Source organism: Notamacropus eugenii, chromosome 3, assembly GCF_028372415.1.
Source record: "Notamacropus eugenii isolate mMacEug1 chromosome 3, mMacEug1.pri_v2, whole genome shotgun sequence".
Classification (NCBI taxonomy): domain Eukaryota; kingdom Metazoa; phylum Chordata; class Mammalia; order Diprotodontia; family Macropodidae; genus Notamacropus; species Notamacropus eugenii.
Window position 1 is genome coordinate 55,364,176 of NC_092874.1, and position 18,363 is coordinate 55,382,538.

At 37.2% G+C, this 18,363-nt stretch overlaps 1 protein-coding gene across 5 annotated transcripts in view; it reads left to right on the plus strand.

Moving 5' to 3' along the window:
* The window catches only part of ABCB1 (ATP binding cassette subfamily B member 1), a 198,381-nt gene that overhangs the window by 147,886 nt on the left and 32,132 nt on the right, over nucleotides 1-18,363 (plus strand). For all 5 annotated transcript variants that reach the window (XM_072651588.1, XM_072651590.1, XM_072651586.1 and 2 more), the window contains 7 exons: nucleotides 5,302-5,415; nucleotides 8,585-8,695; nucleotides 9,835-9,960; nucleotides 11,613-11,816; nucleotides 12,989-13,159; nucleotides 15,461-15,622; nucleotides 16,611-16,781. In XM_072651588.1, coding sequence (XP_072507689.1) covers nucleotides 5,302-5,415; nucleotides 8,585-8,695; nucleotides 9,835-9,960; nucleotides 11,613-11,816; nucleotides 12,989-13,159; nucleotides 15,461-15,622; nucleotides 16,611-16,781 — 1,059 coding nt within the window. The remainder of the gene's footprint in view (nucleotides 1-5,301; nucleotides 5,416-8,584; nucleotides 8,696-9,834; nucleotides 9,961-11,612; nucleotides 11,817-12,988; nucleotides 13,160-15,460; nucleotides 15,623-16,610; nucleotides 16,782-18,363) is intronic.

The window sequence follows — 18,363 nt, forward strand, 5'->3', positions numbered from 1 at the left end:
GGCAACTAGGTGGTGTAGTGGATAGAGCACCAGTGCAGGAATCAGGAGGACCTGCATTCAAATCTCACCTCAGGCACCTGACACCCACTAGCTGTGTGACCTTGACAAAGTTACTTAACCCCTCATCCTGGGTCATCTCCAGTCATCCTGATGAATACCTGGTCACTGGATTCAGATGGCTTTGGAGGAGAAGTGAGGCTGGTGACCTGCACAGCCCTCCCTCACTCAAAACAAAGTCAAGTGCAAGTCGTGTCATATTTCTCTGATGGCATGGTCTTCTTTGGCAATGAATGACGAACACACCCACACTTTCCATATTTTTCTAAGTCTGTCAGCTGAGCATTTCCTACACTACAGTAATATTACAACTTTATGCTGTCTAGTTATTTTAAGACAATAGTGATTAATATGACTGACATATAGTGTAGTTTCCCTATTTTTCTCTTTTCGTTAAATCTATTTTGGCTCTAACTTTGTCTGAGATCATGATTGCTACCCTTCCTTTTTTCTCTAATAAATTCTGCTCCTGATCTTTATTTTATATTTGTATGTATCTCTTATTTCCTGTTCCTTCTGACTCCTTTACTTTACTTCTACCTGATACTTTGTCCTCTTATTACTTAACCTACCCCCTCCAAGATTCCTCCCTTATCCTCCCATTCCTGTTAATCTAAACACCCTTCTATATCCCCCATCCTTTTCTTTCACCCTTCCCTGAAAATCCTTCCCTTTATCCTCTCTCCTCCCTCCCTATCCTTCAACCTTTTATTTCTTTCTAAGTTAAGAAGAATTTTGTACCCTTATAGATATATGTTTTGTTCCCTCTTAAACCCATTCCTGATGAGAGTAGAGTTCCAGAACTGCCAGCCTTCCCCCCCCATCTACATCCTCTGTCAGTTCTTCCTCTCACAGCTCATTTATATAAAATAATTACTCTTTTAACCTTTTCCTTAACAGTTTTACTTTTTAGAATCCTATCATACTCAGGTCTAGCCCAATCTTTCAAACTACCCAATTACTAATAATAGTCTTAGACCTAGGTTTTACATTTCTTCATATAAAAAGTAAACAGTCTGTTCTTATTGGATCCCTTGTAATTAGTCTTTGATATGTACCTTATATTCCTCTTGGATCTTATATCTCAAATCTTCTATTAAGTTCAGATTTCTTTTCCTTTAACAAAAATCCTAAAAGTCTGACAATTCATTAAATGTCCATTTTTTTCATTCAGGATTATGCTTCACTTTGCTGAGTATAGTTTTGGCCATATCCTCAGTTCTTTTGCTCTTCAATATATGGTTTTCTAAGACCTTCAGTCTTTTAGTGTCACTGCTACTAGGTCTTGTGTGATTCCAAATGAGGCACCATCATATTTAAATTTTTTTCTTATTTGTAATATTTTATCCTTGAGCTGGGGGTTTCAGAATTTGACAATGATATTTCAGTAGATTTTCCTCATAGGATCTCTTTCAGGTGGTGATCAGTGAATTTTTTCTATTTCTACTGTCCCCTCTTGTTCTAATGCTTTAGGACAATTTTCTTTGATTACTTCTTGTATTATTATATTAAAATTCTCTTTTTATATTATAGTTTTAAGGTAGTCCAGTTATTCTTATGTTTTCTCTCTTTCACATTCTCTTCTATTTTTTTTCTTCATATTTTGTTTTTATTATTTCTTGGTCTCTTACAACTTCACTGGCTTCCCTTTGCCCAATTCTAATTTTCAAGGAGTCATTTTTTTCCTTAAGATTCTGAATCTTCCTTTCTAATTGGTGGATTTTCTTGTCATAATCTTTTTGTTTTTCTTAGATTGTTCTTATTTTTTTTCTTTCACTCTCATATGTTTTTTCAAGTCTTTTTAAAGTTCTTCTATAAATTATTTTTAGGCAGGCTACCATTTGACACTACCCTTTGGGGTAGGAGTGGCTTTTTTTTTTCTTTACTTTTCTCCTCTGAACACAACCTCATCTTCCCTATTCTTGTAATAGCTTTCTATGGTTGAATTCATTCTCCTTTGCTTGCTCATTTTTTAATTTGTAGCAGTTTATTTTTTGTAATTACCTCCAGTCCTGGGCCATAGGGGATTGTGTCTCTGGTCTCAGGTCCTCCTTCAGTTCTCCTCTATGGCCTGGAACTGAAACCAGGAACTCTGGCCTTCTGTAAGTGCCCACGGCCAGTGACCAGCAATGTCCCCTCCCCTCTTCTTCTGTACTCACGGATGTGTGTGGTTCCTTCTCACCTAGGGTCAAGTCTTGGCAACACCACTGGGCCTGGTGTTCCCCATCACCAGAGGTTTCCTCACTCTCCCCCTACTCAGAGACCTGACTCCCCATACTGTCTGGAAGTGAAAATTCCTGTGGCTGAGGCCAAGGCTACCTCCCAACCCAACTAACCCCAGGGCTCACTACTTGCTGTTTCAGCAGAACTGGCCTGGAGGTGTTTACTTTTTACAGGGACCAAACTTCATACTGAGATTTTTCTTCAGATCTTTTCTGATTATCGCAGGAGAACCACTGTTCTGTCCCACTCTTATTTATTTTTACCACTCTGTGTTCTCCCCGATCACTGCTTTATCTTGTTTGTGTGGGAAATCAGGAGAACTTGGAAGTTTTTGACCTATTCCACCATCTTCCCAGAATCCTCTTGACCTGTTTGCTGATCTTAAAACCAGTGAGAAAGCAGTGTCTTTAATTTTATGTAAGACATGCTATGGGCCTCACCCATAAAATAAGGAATTCAGACTAGTTGATTTCTGTTATCTCTTCCACCTCTAAAATGTCATTTTGAATTGAGCCAAGGACAAAATATAGCCCGTAAAAACAGCTCACATCATAAATGATTTATGTTTCCATTTAGAAGAGCATCTTTTCCCCTAATCATCTAAATTTGAGGTGAAAATAAATGAATACAGTAATGGGAAGTATCTCTTCATCATTCCTAAGCATGTTAGAAAGTGAAGGATTGCCTTTTGGGGGAGGACAAAGTGTTATTTGATGTCTTTTCAGAGTACAACTTTAAAAAGAGGAAAGTAATCTTCCAGGATATTTTATTATTTATCTCAGAGAGAACGTCATTTAAAATGACCCTTACATTCTGGTCACAATTTATACTCTAATATGTTTATAAGAAATGTAAATAATTTTAGCTTTATTTGTTATACAGATCCTGACTGTGTAAGGTTGGAAAAGGACTGAGAACAATAATAACAGTGAGGGGGAGGGGCTGAATTCAAATGCATTTAAAAAAATATTTTTCCAGACTGCCTCTCCAGTGCTGCCAATTAACTCGAATTCCATCCATCTGAAAACCAGTTAATTTCACTGTAGCTAATACTTTTAGTTGAAAATAAGGGTTCAAATGATATTTATGACTTGGACTTTCTCCATCAGCAAAGGGGGATTAAGTTTATCCTTTGAATTATAGTTCCCAAACATGCACTGAATATCAACAATGTGCAAGGTACTGTGTTAAGTAAATTTGATACTAACTCTTGAATCTCCCCATCTTTGTTGCTGCTATCAGCTGTTTTTCAGTTTGTCCTACCAACTTTTTCAAAGGTTTCAGTACCTAAATTATGAGCTTTTCCTCTATCCCATTATTTTTCTCATGGTCTTGAATATGTATATTGATAATCCCTTGTACAACCTGTCCTCCCAGCCTCCTTAACTAAGTCGTCATCATTTCTTCTCTGCCTTCCCCTCCCCCTCCCTTTCCTCCTCCTTCTCCTTTTTCTCCTTCTCGTTCCATTCTTTCTCCTTCTCCTCCTTATTTTCTTCATCATCTTCTTCTTCTCCATGTTGTTTCTGCCTCATATCAACACTCAGGCAGCAGGGAGGGTCTTCTATAAATTCCCTGGGGACAGGAAGCCCATCTTATATCTTAGCAGACCCTGAGGAAAGAAGAGCTGTGGGATCAACTGAATGTCAGGGAGACATTTGGCAAGGGACTTCAGCCAACAAAAGAAATGCCTCACCAACCAATTCACGTGAAGGGGCCCTGGAAGCATCCAGTGTAGCGTTGGGTGGCTCTGGACCTTTTTTAGAGATTGCAATTCATTTTGAAATTATAGTAAATATTGTTAAAAAAGACATATGCCCATATTTTGCAGTTGAAAATGTATTTTAAAAAGTCAACCTTGATATGAAGTTTGAATAATATCAAACCATAAAACTTTCTGCTTGTTATAGACTACTCAGAAGGGAACTTTGTTTTTACCTCATGGAATAGATAACTTTCCAAATTCTATATGGTCAATAATTAAGACCATTAATTTGTTTTATTTCTCCTGTAACTTTTATCAGTTGTGGTAGCTTCTTTTTTTAACTTTTAGTTTTTTATTTTAAAAAATTTTTCCTCTCCCCCACCTCCTCCTTCCCCACCTCCCCATTCCCTCCCCGAGATGGAGTGCGATCTTATGTATAGGATCTACACATCCATTCTTATTAAACGCATTTTCACCTTAGTCATGTTGCTTAGAAGAATTAAAATGCATGGGAGAAACTATAAAACAAACCAAAACATAACCCAAGAGAAAATGGTCTGCTTCGTTCTGCAATCCGATTCCATAGTTCTTTCTCTGGATGTGGAAGGTGTTTTGCCTCATGAGTCCACTGGGAATTTTTTAGGTCCTTGCGTTGCTGTGAAGGACTGAGTCTTGTGGTAACTCTTCTTAAATAAATGGCTCTAAGACAATTCTGAAGGATGCTTGAGAAAGAGCTGATGGAGTCTGAAGGCAGACTGAAGCATACTTTTTTTCTTTTAATTTTATTATTCTTGGTGTTTTGAGGGGTTTTTTTAGTCCGCATTTTCTTTTTGCAATGTGGCTAACATGGAAATGCTTTACATGGTTACACATGTGTAATCTACCTGAAATTGCTTACTTTCTCTAGGAGGAGAGAGAGAATATGGAGCTCAGTATTTCTAAAATAAGTAAATAAACAAATGAATAAATGAATGAGTAGATGAATAAATAAATGAATGAATGAATGTTGGAGCAGCTAGGTGGCTCACTGAGTAGAGTACTGGTTCTGGAGTCAGGAGGGCCTGAGTTCAAATCTGGTCTCAGCTGTGTGACCTTGAACAAGGCAGAATTTACCCAAATTGCTTTGCTTTCCCTCCTCCAAAAAACAAACAAAAATATATACATGTTTAAAAATTGTGTTTACATGTAATTGAGAACAAATAAAAATTTTAATATAAAATAAGTGTTTATGTAAAAGGAAAGGAAGTTGTCCAATAAAAAGGATTAGAGTCCTAGAAAGAACTAAATAACATCATATAACTTTCTTCTCATTTACCTAGGTCTTCTTTTCTGTGTTAATTGGAGCCTTCAGTATTGGACAGGCATCACCAAGCATTGAAGCTTTTGCTAATGCAAGAGGTGCAGCCTATGGAGTCTTCAAGATAATTGATAGTGTAAGTTTCAACTTTTCTCATATAATATATGAATTCATATCAACATATATAACCAATTGAGAGTATATCTCATATCCTTCCCTTTATCCTTATCTTAAAGTAGATGTCTTAATATCCCCTTAATATAATTCAACATATGAAAATTCAAATTTGTAGTTGTGATGGTACCAAGGGGCCAAGAAGGAATATAAACGTGCAGAGGATCATAGGTAAAGCAGTTTATTGTTTATAGGTCTGCAAGTGTATGTGATACCACAGGCACACATCAGTGGTGCTAGGTTGGTAGCATACCTCATTTGAGAGCCTACATCTTTTTGATTTCTTCCCATGTATCTAATTGTTATTGCTGGGCAGATTCACAGAGACTGTGGGAGGAGGGATCTCTCTCAGTCAGTCAGGGACAGCCAATCAGTGGATTTCCCCCCCTCTCCCCAGTTACACTGTGATTACTAAAGTTTGCTAACTTTACATACTTGAATTAGATGAAGTTTGCTAAGCTGAGTTTGCTAACTTTGCATCCCTGATTGTAAATGTACCTGACCAAGCCAAGTTGTTGGATGCATAAGAACTTCCCAGTATATTAGTAGTAAAACATGGACTTCCCCCTGCCAGCTAGGGCTTAGCATTAGACCAGTCCTCACAGGAGAGTAGAGGTATCCTGCATATATGTTGTCAGACAAGAAAGATGTTATACAATTAATCATATTGTGTTTTATTTTAAAATGAAATTATAAATTTTATATTACATATAGCATATTATATAATTTATAAATTATATAAAATTATCATATTTTATTTTATTTTTCATTTTCTTTTTTCTTTTATTTGTTTTCTGTTTTCTACAACCACTTCCATACATCTTAGATTTTTCCCCCCTCCCTCCCCTTCTTTCTCCAGTCTTTCTCTCCTCCCCTCCCTGAGACAGCATGCAATCTTATATAGGTTCTACACGTATATTTTTATTAAATACATTTTCACCTTAGTCATGTTGCATAGAAGAATTAAAAGGAGAAACCATAAAACAAAAGAAAACATAACACAAGAGAAAATGGTCTGCTTCATTCTGTGATCCAATTATAAGGTTATTTTAAATAACAAGAATTCATAGTATAATGAAAATTTAATTTGATTTATGTACCTCAGGGCACAAGCCTGGGTATTTGCTAAGTCTCCTCATTAAATGTCATGTGTTCTTCTGGTTTCTGGCTTCTAGTGAGGAGTGTCAGGATTCTAGACTCTCACCAGTTCCACTCTTCATACAGCACTGAGGAATCATCGTCTCCATCAATGATGAGAGTCTTATGCAAATACCCAGACTTGAGTCCTGGCTTACATTTTCTTAAAACTTTCTGAGGAATAAGTCTTTGCTAATGTAGGTTGTAAACTCCTCAAAAAAGAAGAAAAGATTTCAATTCTGAATTGATAGCATATTAGAGTAAAAAAATATTCAAAAGAAAGTGGAATCCTGGGTTCTAGTCCCAATTAAGCCACTTACTGGCTTAGGCAGATCACTTCAACTCCCTGGACCTGCTTCCTCATTTGCAGAATGAGTGAGTTAAATTAAATTAAATTTAAGCTTCCTTTCTATTATATTAATTTCTGTAAGTCTCTGAATTACTTAAATTTTCTGAGTTCCATTGAATGACCAGCTTTTAAAAGTTTTAAAACACTGCTGAATTTTGACTATACATTTTGTTTTTTCCTGAGTTCTAAGCATCAAGGTTATGTCTGTTCTTTCTTGGAATAACCTAGCACCTTCTATCTCTTCAGATAAAAAGAGAGGTAGTATGATATAGTAAGAGAACTGAGAACCTCATTGTAAGGAAAACCTGAGTTGAAATCCAACCTTTTACACCTGCTGGATGTGTGACCTTGGGCAAGTCACTTAATTTCTTAATGCCCATGCAAACTCCCATCCCCCCAGGTTACTCTCTAAGACTCCAAAGTTATAAAACAGATAGGAGTTCCTTGTGCCAGTGAAATTTCAGGTCCATCCAAAAGGGGAAAACAGTTTGAAGTATGTATTTTTCTTGATTTTGGGTGCCTAGAATTGTCACTAGTCTAGAAACCTTATCACAGGGTCATAAGAGTTTCTGAGCAAGAAAGGACTTGAGAGATCATCTAGTCTTACCTCCCAATTTAAGGAAAAGAAATTCATACTTAGAGTTTAAATGGTTTATTGGTAGAGATAGGATTAGAACCACTGTCTTGGCTACTCATCCAGTCTTTCTTCTCTATTGTAGATAATACTATGCTTTAAGTAGGCGTAAACATTGGCACAAAAAATAGGCTCCATACTTACTCTTGGTATGAATTTTCTCATAAGGTAGTAATGGAGGAAATAAACTGGCTATGAATTGTTCAGTCATGCTCAACTTTTTGTGACCCCATGTGGGGTTTTCTTGGCAGAGATACTGGAGTGGTTTGCTATATCCTTTTTCAGTTCATTTTACAGATCAGCAACCTGTGGCAAACAGGGTTAAGTGACTTGCCCAGGGTCACACAGCTAATGTATGTCTGAGGCCAGATTTGAACTCATGAACATGAGTCTTCCTGACTCCAAACCAGGGATTTTATCTAGTGCCCTGCCTGGCTGCCCAAGACTGTGGGTTAGATCTGCCCTATAAATCAGTACCTCAAGAACCTGTGATTTTGTTATTTTGGGAAGAGGGGAAGAGCGGTCGGTGTCACTCCATCCCATATTGCCTTATTGCAATGTACTCACATACAGCTGCCCATAGTCACATGGTTCTTTTTCAGTTTTCCACGTCCATAGCCTTAGGTTCAGGATGCTCTATATGGGTTACCATGTTCTGAGCAGCTTCCAACTATTCCTAAACTAGATTAGTCAAAGAGTGTTTTGCCATCACATGGCATTTAAAAAATTTCACGTAGGTTGTGTATTTTATTTCTTGGGATTTCTCTTGTATTCATTGTTACCAGTGAGATGTGAGCTTGTGTCTTTCTAAATTCAACTCTATCGCCCTATTAGGCAACACTGTGTCTCTATGTCCTATATGATGACTATATCTTATAGTATTACTAGAATTAACTGGCACACTCTTATTCTTGGTCCATTAATACATGGTGCTTAAATTCCTTGGGGAGGAAAAACTTCAGTTTGGTAACCTAGAAGTATTCTTATATTTTCATGTTTTATTTTATTTAGAATCCAAATATTGACAGCTATTCAACAAGTGGCCATAAACCAGATAACATTAATGGAAACTTGGAGTTCAAAAATGTTCATTTCAGTTACCCATCTCGGAAAGAGGTTAAGGTGAGAGATTTAAAACACTCATATAGATCTATAATATCATGAATTTGCATGTGTCCTTCTGTGATGCAGATCATCAGTCATTAACAGCTAGCTGCCCTGTTTGTCTGTTACCTGTGTCCCCTCATAAGTTCACTGAAAGTTTTCTTGATTTCTTCTCATGTTGAGAGGATACCTGTGGAGGTCTTGGGCTGTTCACCTGTCATAATTGTTAACTTGTGACTAGCTCGTTTTCTCTTCTTGAAATTCATTACTCTGATAATATCTTTTATTCCTGTTCTTCTTTGGAGTTCTTCATTGGTTATATATTGCAACCTGTACAACTCTATCTTGTACCTCTCCATTACTCACTGAAAAAATCATCTTCAGCTTTTCAGACCCTGTTGTGTACCATATTTCACAGCTGAACAACACTAGTGGAATATTGGTAATAAAAAGCTGGGCCTTTGTTTCTAGGAGAACCAACTCATGTATAAAAATAGGTGCACAATTTAAAATGATAAGTTGTTTTTATGGAGAAATCACTTCTGTCAGAGCCCTGTGTTCATTTGTTTTTATGTTTTGCCCCCTGTCCAAGCTCCACTTAAGGGTTGTTTTCTGCACCCTCCTGGCTTAAGAGTGATTATCAATAATAACTGTTGCTGTTTCCCTCCCAGCCTGATTTAGTTATTTTTCTTTAACTCATTAAAAGGGACATCCCCTGACTGTTTCTTGAACACTGAATGGGTGTAACCTTACCCTAAGTGAGTACAGAACAGGCCTTGGCCTAAAGGGGCCAAGGTCTCCCATTGCATCCTGGGCCACCTCCAGTCATCCTGATGAATATCTGGTCCCTGGATCCAGATGGCTCTGGAGGAGAAGTGAGGCTGGTGACCTGCACAGCCCTCCCTCACTCAAAACAAAGTCAAGTGCAAGTCATGTGATCATTTCTCTGATGTCGTGGTCTTCTTTGGCAATGAAGGACAAACACAACAACAGTGTTTTGCATAGGGAACTGTTCAATAAAAATAAATTCAAATAGCATACTTAAATTGAAACATATTTTTGAACAGGAAACTACTAAATTTCAGTCACAAGCTTTATAGGCTCTCTGTTTATGAAATGCATTAATATCAGCTGTCTTTTTTTACTTGTCCATACAGATTTTGAAGGGGCTCAATCTCAAGGTTAACAGTGGACAAACAGTAGCCTTGGTTGGAAACAGTGGCTGTGGGAAAAGTACAACTGTTCAGTTGATACAGAGATTATATGATCCCACTGAGGGTGAGGTAAGAATCATTTCTACCAATACTTTTAAAATGCCTACTGTGTGCTAAGCAGTTGGAGTTTCAAGGATATGGAGTGTATGGGATGATCAGGGAAGCCTAGCATCTCTGGTTTGAAGGCTTGCCAAGCCCTTTTCAGGGCTGCTCATCTACCTCTGATGTCCATCTGTTCCCCAACACTCATCTGTGGCTCCAAGAAGCTGTAGCACCAGGATGTAGCAGTTACATCCTGGTAAAACCATCTGGCTAGAAGGACAAAATCAGGTTGAAGGTAGCTAAGAGGTGTCAAACCTGTCCATGAGTAAAGAGAAAGAGAATGTCTACCCCCAGGCATGTGAAGACTTCCCCCTGGCAGAATGGGTGGATGAGAACACTTGATTCTAAATGGTCATGAAGTCAGCCAAAGCAGGTGCTATGGAGCTTTTAGAACTTGGTGAGACATAGAAGATGCCAAGGACATCCACTGCATCCCAGGCCATCGCCAGTCACTTTCATTTTTGTTCTGCTGTTGTTCTTTGATGACTCTGGAAGAGTCACTGCATCACTTAGATCCAACTCACTCACAAGTCAAGACCTCCCCCATTGTAAAGTCATTGGTCCTCTGAAAACGAAAGGTGAACAAGAGCAATTCTACTGGGAGGATATAACATATACATGAGTTTTTTAAGGTGATTTTGTAGAAGGAATGACTCAGAAAAGGTTCCCTTGTAGGATGTAATGCCTACTTAAGATGAACCTTGAAAAAAGAGATAAGGACATTGACAGAGATGTCTAGGCATGGGATATGAATGATACAAATGTACAGAGGCATAATATAGATGGCTAAATTTGGAATAAAGTAAGCATCCCAGTGTTAGCTGAAATGTGGAGGACGTGAAAAACAATGTGAAACATAGTTGGAAAGTAAGTTACACGTAAGATTGTCAAATTTCAATGTTATATTGAGCAGTTTTTATTTTCCTTTAAGAAAGGGAGCCACTGAGGATTTTTGAGTGGAGTGCCATGATCAGAATTACTTTAATTTTTAGCAACTGTGTAGGAGACAGATTATAGAAGAGAGAGGATGAAGCCAGAGAGACTAATTAGAAAGCTATCAAAATTTTCTAGACAAGAGGTAATTAAGTCTTTGACTGTGATGGTGGTCATATGAGAATGGGGCAGCGATGGCACAGTGGATATTGCATCAGGTCTGGAGTCAGGAAAACTTGAGTTCAAATCCAACTTTAGACACTTACTAGCTGTGTGACATTGGACAAGTGACTTAACCTGGCTGCCTCAGTTTTGTCATCTGCAAAGTGAACTGGAGAAGGAAGTGGCAAACCACAGCCTAATTGCCAAGAAAACCCCAAAAGGGGTCATGAAGAGTCAGATGCAACTAAAACAACTGAATAACAACAACAACAAATGTGAAAGGAGAGAAAGATGAAGAAGGGAGACAAGTTTTGGAATTGTAATGGCTATGATTGACAACTGGATATAAGGGCTAAGGGAAATGGTGAGTCAAGGAGAACTCTGAGGTGCCTGATGGTGTTCTCAACAAATGACCTTAACTGAACTAAATGATTTAATGATACGCATGATTTCTTGGGATTGGGTCGACATTAATCTTTTTGACTTACATAGATGTGTGAAAGTGGAATTTACCTCTTTTCCAGGTCACCATTGATGGACAGGATATCCGGTCCCTTAATGTAAGATATCTGAGGGAAATTACTGGAGTTGTGAGTCAAGAGCCAGTACTCTTTGCAACCACAATTGCTGAAAATATTCGCTATGGCCGTGAAGATGTCACGATGGAAGAGATTGTAAAAGCTGTCAAGGAAGCCAATGCCTATGACTTTATCATGAAACTTCCTAATGTAAGAAATTTTCCATCCCAGTTGTAGGTGATGTAAACTCAACTCCCTTTCAACATGAGCCCCTGAAAGCAACGTCACCTTCCCCTCCTGCAAATTTAAGGCACACTTTGGTTTGTAGCTTTTCAAAACTGAAACTCGTAAGCCTCAATCTAATACTTCTTTTTTTAAAAGAAAACTCAGACCAAATGAGAGGACATGTTAATTCAAAGCACAATAGCAAGGGACATACCACCATACAGATATGGTCACAATCTTTCAGCACCCCATGTCAGTGGTAGAAGACAGAACAAAGATACATAATAAGAACATTCAGGCTCCTAAATTTCAGCTCAGGTAGACTTCTCTGTCTCTAGAGCTGCTGATTGCTGCATCCACACAGAACAACTGATGTTCCCTTTTGGGCTACTTTCTCTGCTACGTTGTCATGTGTTGGGTGTCCACTCAACTGCAGCTTCTGAGCAGCCTTCCCTACTCATGTAGTTACAGTTCTTCTTGTGAGAGAGCACAGCCTAAGGTGACATATTTGTGCTCCTTTGTAAGTCAGCCCCACAGCTGTATCCATACAGCAAGAATCTCTCTGGTCAAATCCATCATTTGGACTACTTTGCCTTCCTCTTTGACAACTCCCCAAAGTTCTCCTGATATTTGGAATGGAGCAAATAAACTCTTTTCCCATCCTCCCACTAGGTGTCCCTAAAAGTTAGCAAGCAATTATTCTCAGTAAGTTTACTTAGCAAGAATGGAAAGGGCAGGTTGACTCTGGTGACTTTTGTTCCATAGTCCTACAATTGTACACAAAGCACTGTTCTCCTTCCAGTGGTCTTTTGGCATTTTGTCTTCAAATGTATATTTTGTGTGTATATGCATATGAATTGTATTTGTGTTCTGTACACATGTGTATACATGTGAGTCCATTGTGTGCACATTTATATGTGTACTGTGTGTGTGTATGTGTGTGTGTGTTTGGGTTGGGTACATTTATTGGGTTTCAAGGGATATGACATTTAACCTGATGATGATGGCTTAGCTGATAGTAGTGGCTTTTCCTGATAATGACTTTCTTAGTAATGTACATCTAGAACATGGTGTGTAGATGTTCATTGTTGCAGGGGCTGTGATCTATAAAGGAACATCGAGAGCTACTCTGATGTGGGTTTTTTTCTGTGTAATAGAAATTTGACACTCTGGTTGGAGAAAGAGGGGCCCAGCTGAGTGGAGGTCAGAAGCAGAGAATCGCAATCGCTCGAGCTCTAGTTCGGAATCCCAAGATCCTTCTGCTGGATGAGGCAACATCAGCCTTAGACACCGAAAGTGAAGCAGTTGTACAAGTGGCACTGGATAAGGTCAGTGAATTTCAATAAAATGGATTTAATTAGGAATAAAAATATGCCAATTTTATGCCCTTTTAAAAAATTGTTCTAAGAAGATGGAATTTTCTCCAGTAATTTCTAAGATAATCCCACCCAGCTATCTTTGGTTTTTATAAGCAGAAGTTTAGCAAAGAAGAATAATTCTTCGTCAATTTTGATATAGCGCTTTAAGGTTTGCAAGTACACATACACACAACACACATGTATGCGTATTTATGTACATATTCCCAATATACAGAATGTCTCAGAAGTCTTAGTGCAGTTTTAAGCTTTAATAGGCTAAATAGTTTAAAACTGTTCTAAAGACCTAAAAGTGTTGGAAGAGGGACACACAGACGGAGACAGAGACAGATGCAGAAAGGAAAAACAGAGAGGTGGGAAGGAGCAGGCCAGCATATGCAGGAGGGAAATGTTTGTGTCTTAGTGCAATTTTAAAGCATTGAAGCTTATATGTGTATATGCACATTTCCTAGGCTTAAATGAATATCAAAGTTATTGGCTATACAGTTTATCCACTGTGTTACAAGTAATTTTAAAAGTAATTGTCCACAATATGTCAGCTATGAGAATGATCACAGCCAAAGTCACCTTTACGCATTATAATTGCTAAGTTATGTCTCAGAACACCATCCCATCATCTAGTTATCTCAAGATACTGGATAATCTCTTGTTAAGAATTCTTTTTCTGTTTCTTTACCAGATAAGAGTCAAAATCCACTTTCTAGGGAATTGAATTTTTTTCTTGATCTTGTTTTTTTTCCTTCTGTCTTCTCATAGTTTTCTGTGAACCATCATAGTTAACAGTATCTAAACTGTATCTCCTCATAGATTCTTCATAGAATAACAGTTAAACTATTAATATCCCATTCTTTCTTCAAGAGACAATAATTGCCTGTAGAGTCTTTGGTCGAGACTATTGAAGCTGGCATTACATGGAATCATAATGAAGTGCTTATCTTATTTACTGTGTTACTCAGCTTTTTTAGATGTTTATTGAAATAAAAATTATTTAAGTTTAACTTGGAAATCATAGAATGGAAACCAAGAATCATAACTACAGTTAAAAGTTTTTCTTTTACAAAAAGTCTAAATTAATAATATAATTCTAGAAGCCAGAGGGGTAGTTGAACATATTTAGGTTTAGCATTACCATTGGAAGAAAGACAGTGGAAGAAAGCACATCATTATATTAAGCTGGCCTTCAAAGAATCATAAATTTAGAATTAAAAGGAACCTTAGAGGCCATTTAATTTATCTCTCCCTCCCCCCTCCAGAGCAGCTAGGTAATACAGTGGATAGAGTACCAGGTCTGGAGGCAAGAAAACCTGTGTTCAGATCCAGCCTTAGATACTTACTAGCTGTGTGACCCTGGGCAAGTCACTTAACCCCATTTGCCTCAGTTTCCTCATCTGTAAAATGAGCTGGAGAAGGAAATGGTAAAACCACCCTAGTATCTTTGTAGGAAAACCCCAAATGGGGTCACAAAACAAAAACAACAAAATCTACCCTCCCCTATATTATAGATGAATACACTGAGGCCTATAGAGCTAAATTTATTTGCCCCTGGTCATACAGCTAGCAAGTGAGAGAGGCAGAATTTGAACCCAGACTTTTTAACTCTATATCCATTCTATCATGGTACCTCTATGCTGCAGGCAAGTTAAAATGTCAATACTAATTAAATCTTTGACTCAGAATTTAAGCCTTTCAGGTAATTAGTTATCCCATTTGGTGCATTAGCATTATCAATTAATCAACAATTAACTCATTAAGTGCCTACCATATACCAGATTCTCTGCTAGGTAGGTGTTGGTGATTAAAAATATGAACAATGAACCACCCTGTGGTGATTACGTTTTCACCAACACTTCAATGACAAGTTTGCAAGTTATTAAATTATTTTTGGTACTCTGACAGATTCATGATCTATTGGTATGATTACTCCCTCCATCAATGCAGATAACACCCTATGTAATGGCTGTTGATACTATGCAATTCTTACACAGATCTTTCCATAAATTATGCAAAAAGAAACTGTCCAGAGTGCTGGACAGTTTTCCTTTCATTTTTCCATTCAATTCATTTTCCTTTTCTTCACTGAACATTCATGGGTAATAGTACTGTATACCGGAGAATGTATGGCAATGATGGATTCAGAAATTTTACTTTCAAGATTACTGTTGCCTCTAATACCGTGTCTTATTTGTACTTGATCTTGTGTCTGTAGCAATTTTTAAAAAATTTTTGCTTAATTCCAGTTTGCTTTCTCCATAGGCAAGAGAAGGTCGAACCACCATTGTGATAGCACATCGTCTGTCTACAATCCGCAATGCAGATGTTATAGCTGGCTTTGAGAATGGAGTTATTGTGGAGCAAGGGAACCATAATGAATTAATGAAACATGAAGGTGTTTACTTCAAACTTGTTACCATGCAGGTACATTTTCAGTATACATATTTTTTTCAGTTTTTCTCTATAGAAGTGGGTTTTACTATGATTTATACTGTAAGTAATAGCACCTCTCCAAGATCACTTTGAAGAGTCGTAAAAATACTAGGCAAGAGTAGCTTCAGACTACTATTTTAAGTTTTTGCCCTTAACATGGGATAACCAAAGAATATAAATTGGAAATATGATTAAGGTCAAAGCCAAGACAAAAGTGATTCAGTCTCTGTAACTGCACAAGAAAGATGGTACAAAAGAGTATATGTAAGGAGTCATTGCAGAAAAGAAAAGAGGAGACAAACTTGAAGTATATCACATTTTGACACTGAATTTCTTGATTTAAAAAAACTACAATTTTCCTTGTGTCATTTTATTTCATTTGCCTGTGTGATTCTAATTTCAGTGGATTTAATGACATATTAATTTTATCTTTTAACAGATAATACAAGCTGTATATATATAGTGTGTATGTGTATGTATGCATATATGTATAAATGCATGTATATGTTGTATATTCAGTCATTACAGTTGTTTCTGACTCTTTGTGACCCTATCTGAGGTTTAATTGGCAGAGATACTGAAGTAGTTTGCCATTTCCTTCTTTAGCTCATTTAAGAGATGAGTAAACTGAGACAAACAGGATTAAGTGACTTGCCCAGAATCACACAGCTAATGTGTCTGAGGCCAGATTTGAACTCAGGAATATGAGCCTTCCTATCTTCAGGCATAGAGCTCTATCTACTGTGACACCTAGTTGCTTCTCTCTGTGTGTACATATATATATATATATACCTACATACTTACATAGATGAAGTAAACAGTTGATTAGCTAGCTATTTCTTACTGATCTATTGCTGAAAAGAAATGAAGGACAAAATATTGACCATAGCACCTCCAGATTAAAACTTAAATTTTCTTTGTTAAGCCAGATTAACTAAACAGCAGATACTGTCTCTAAAGTACACATTGCTTATTTTAGACAACAGGAAATAATATGGAATCAGAGGATGAACAGATAGATGAAAAGTATGCTTCAGGACCAGCTACACAAGGTTTTGAATCCAGTAGCCTAAGAAGACGATCAACTCGCTCAAGTTTGAAGAAACCACTGATATCAGAGAAAAACGTCCCTGGAAAGGAGGAAAAGCCTGTGAGTCTCTTGGAATTTTTTGCTCATGTGCCTGGGGATGTTTTCCCAAGGAGCACAAGCAAGATCAGAGTTAAGCTTGAACTTTGCTAAAAAGCTTCTAAAATTTAAAAGAGGATGTAAGTGGTCCATAACAGAAAGTCAATTTTCTTTGCTTACCGTCACATATGTGTCCATCAACTGGCTGCTTTTCTCTGTTGGTTTTCTGCTTTCATGACCTTTAAAGAAAAAGATGATATAGTACAAGAACTCAGTAATTGTTTCACTCTAATAGTTGAAGAATCCTTCATTTCCTTAGCGTAACACCATCTTCGCATCTCAGCAGACTGTTCATGAGTTGCAATAGACAGAAATAATTTTTTTCAGCTAAATAGCTTTATTTAAATCTGACAAAATATTCCATACTCATAGTACCCACCTACCCCAACACCCAAAAAAGGACGAATGAGAAGGAGGGAGGGGAAGTTCTTGCTTGTATCTTTTCTTTTTTTATTAATTTATTTGTTTTCAGTTTTCAACAATCATAGAAATAATTTTTTTATTAAATAAAATGCCCCTCTATCTCCTCTTTGTTGGAGGACTCTAGTTGTGAAAAAGTACATATATGCCAGAGACAGTTGGTGTTTCCCTATTTTTTTTTACAAGAATAAAATGTGTCACTAAGTAGTATACATATTTGGAAATGAAGGTGACAAAGAGATGTGTTTTATAGCTATATGTACATATATACAGTTATCCATTCCACATTATGACTTTCCCCATTGTGGTTACAGTAAATTGCGGGTTAGCATAAGAAAATAAAAATTTTTGAGAGTTTTACAAAAGCCATAGACAACACAGAACAAGTTTAGAAACTCAGAAATACATGAAATATATGTATAATATTGTATAGTAGCAACATATTTTATCTTTTAATACCATAATAATTCAGACATCTTCTCTGGTACAAAGGGAGAGCCAGTTTTATATAGATTTTCTGGATTGCAGAGGCACTGCTCCCCTAACCCCCGTGATGTGGAAGAGTCAACTGTATATGTATATATCAATTAAAACGTAAAACAATTCAGCACCTTGGTGTCAATCTTCTGAAAATGAGCTTCATCAAACTGAGCTATGCTGATGCTTTCATGGTGGGTATACAGCCTTCACCAAGCTTACACTCAAAGCTTTTCCAGTGTGACTGAACCTATGAGAGCCTGTTGTCCCATTGGCATAGCATTCATTCAGTCAAGTCATGCTAATGAGCATTTAGTAAGTGCCTATTATAAGGCAGAAACTGTGCTAAGTACTGGGGTTATCAGAGAACTTAGAATAACCTTCATGCCATGAGGAGTTGCTTAGAATTATTTTATTAATGAAATCAATTGTTATGAAATTAATCATTGATGAAAAGTTAGACATTAATCATTATCAATTAATAATCAATTAATTATTGATGAAAAGTTAGACGGTTTTAAAACAATGATAGTTTGGATTTAAGTGTCCATCTGAAACAGTCAATAATGTGAAAGCAGAAACCAGGAGAAAAACTTGCACTCTCGGTCATCTTATCAAATGGGATACTTCCCATAAAATGCACAATTTA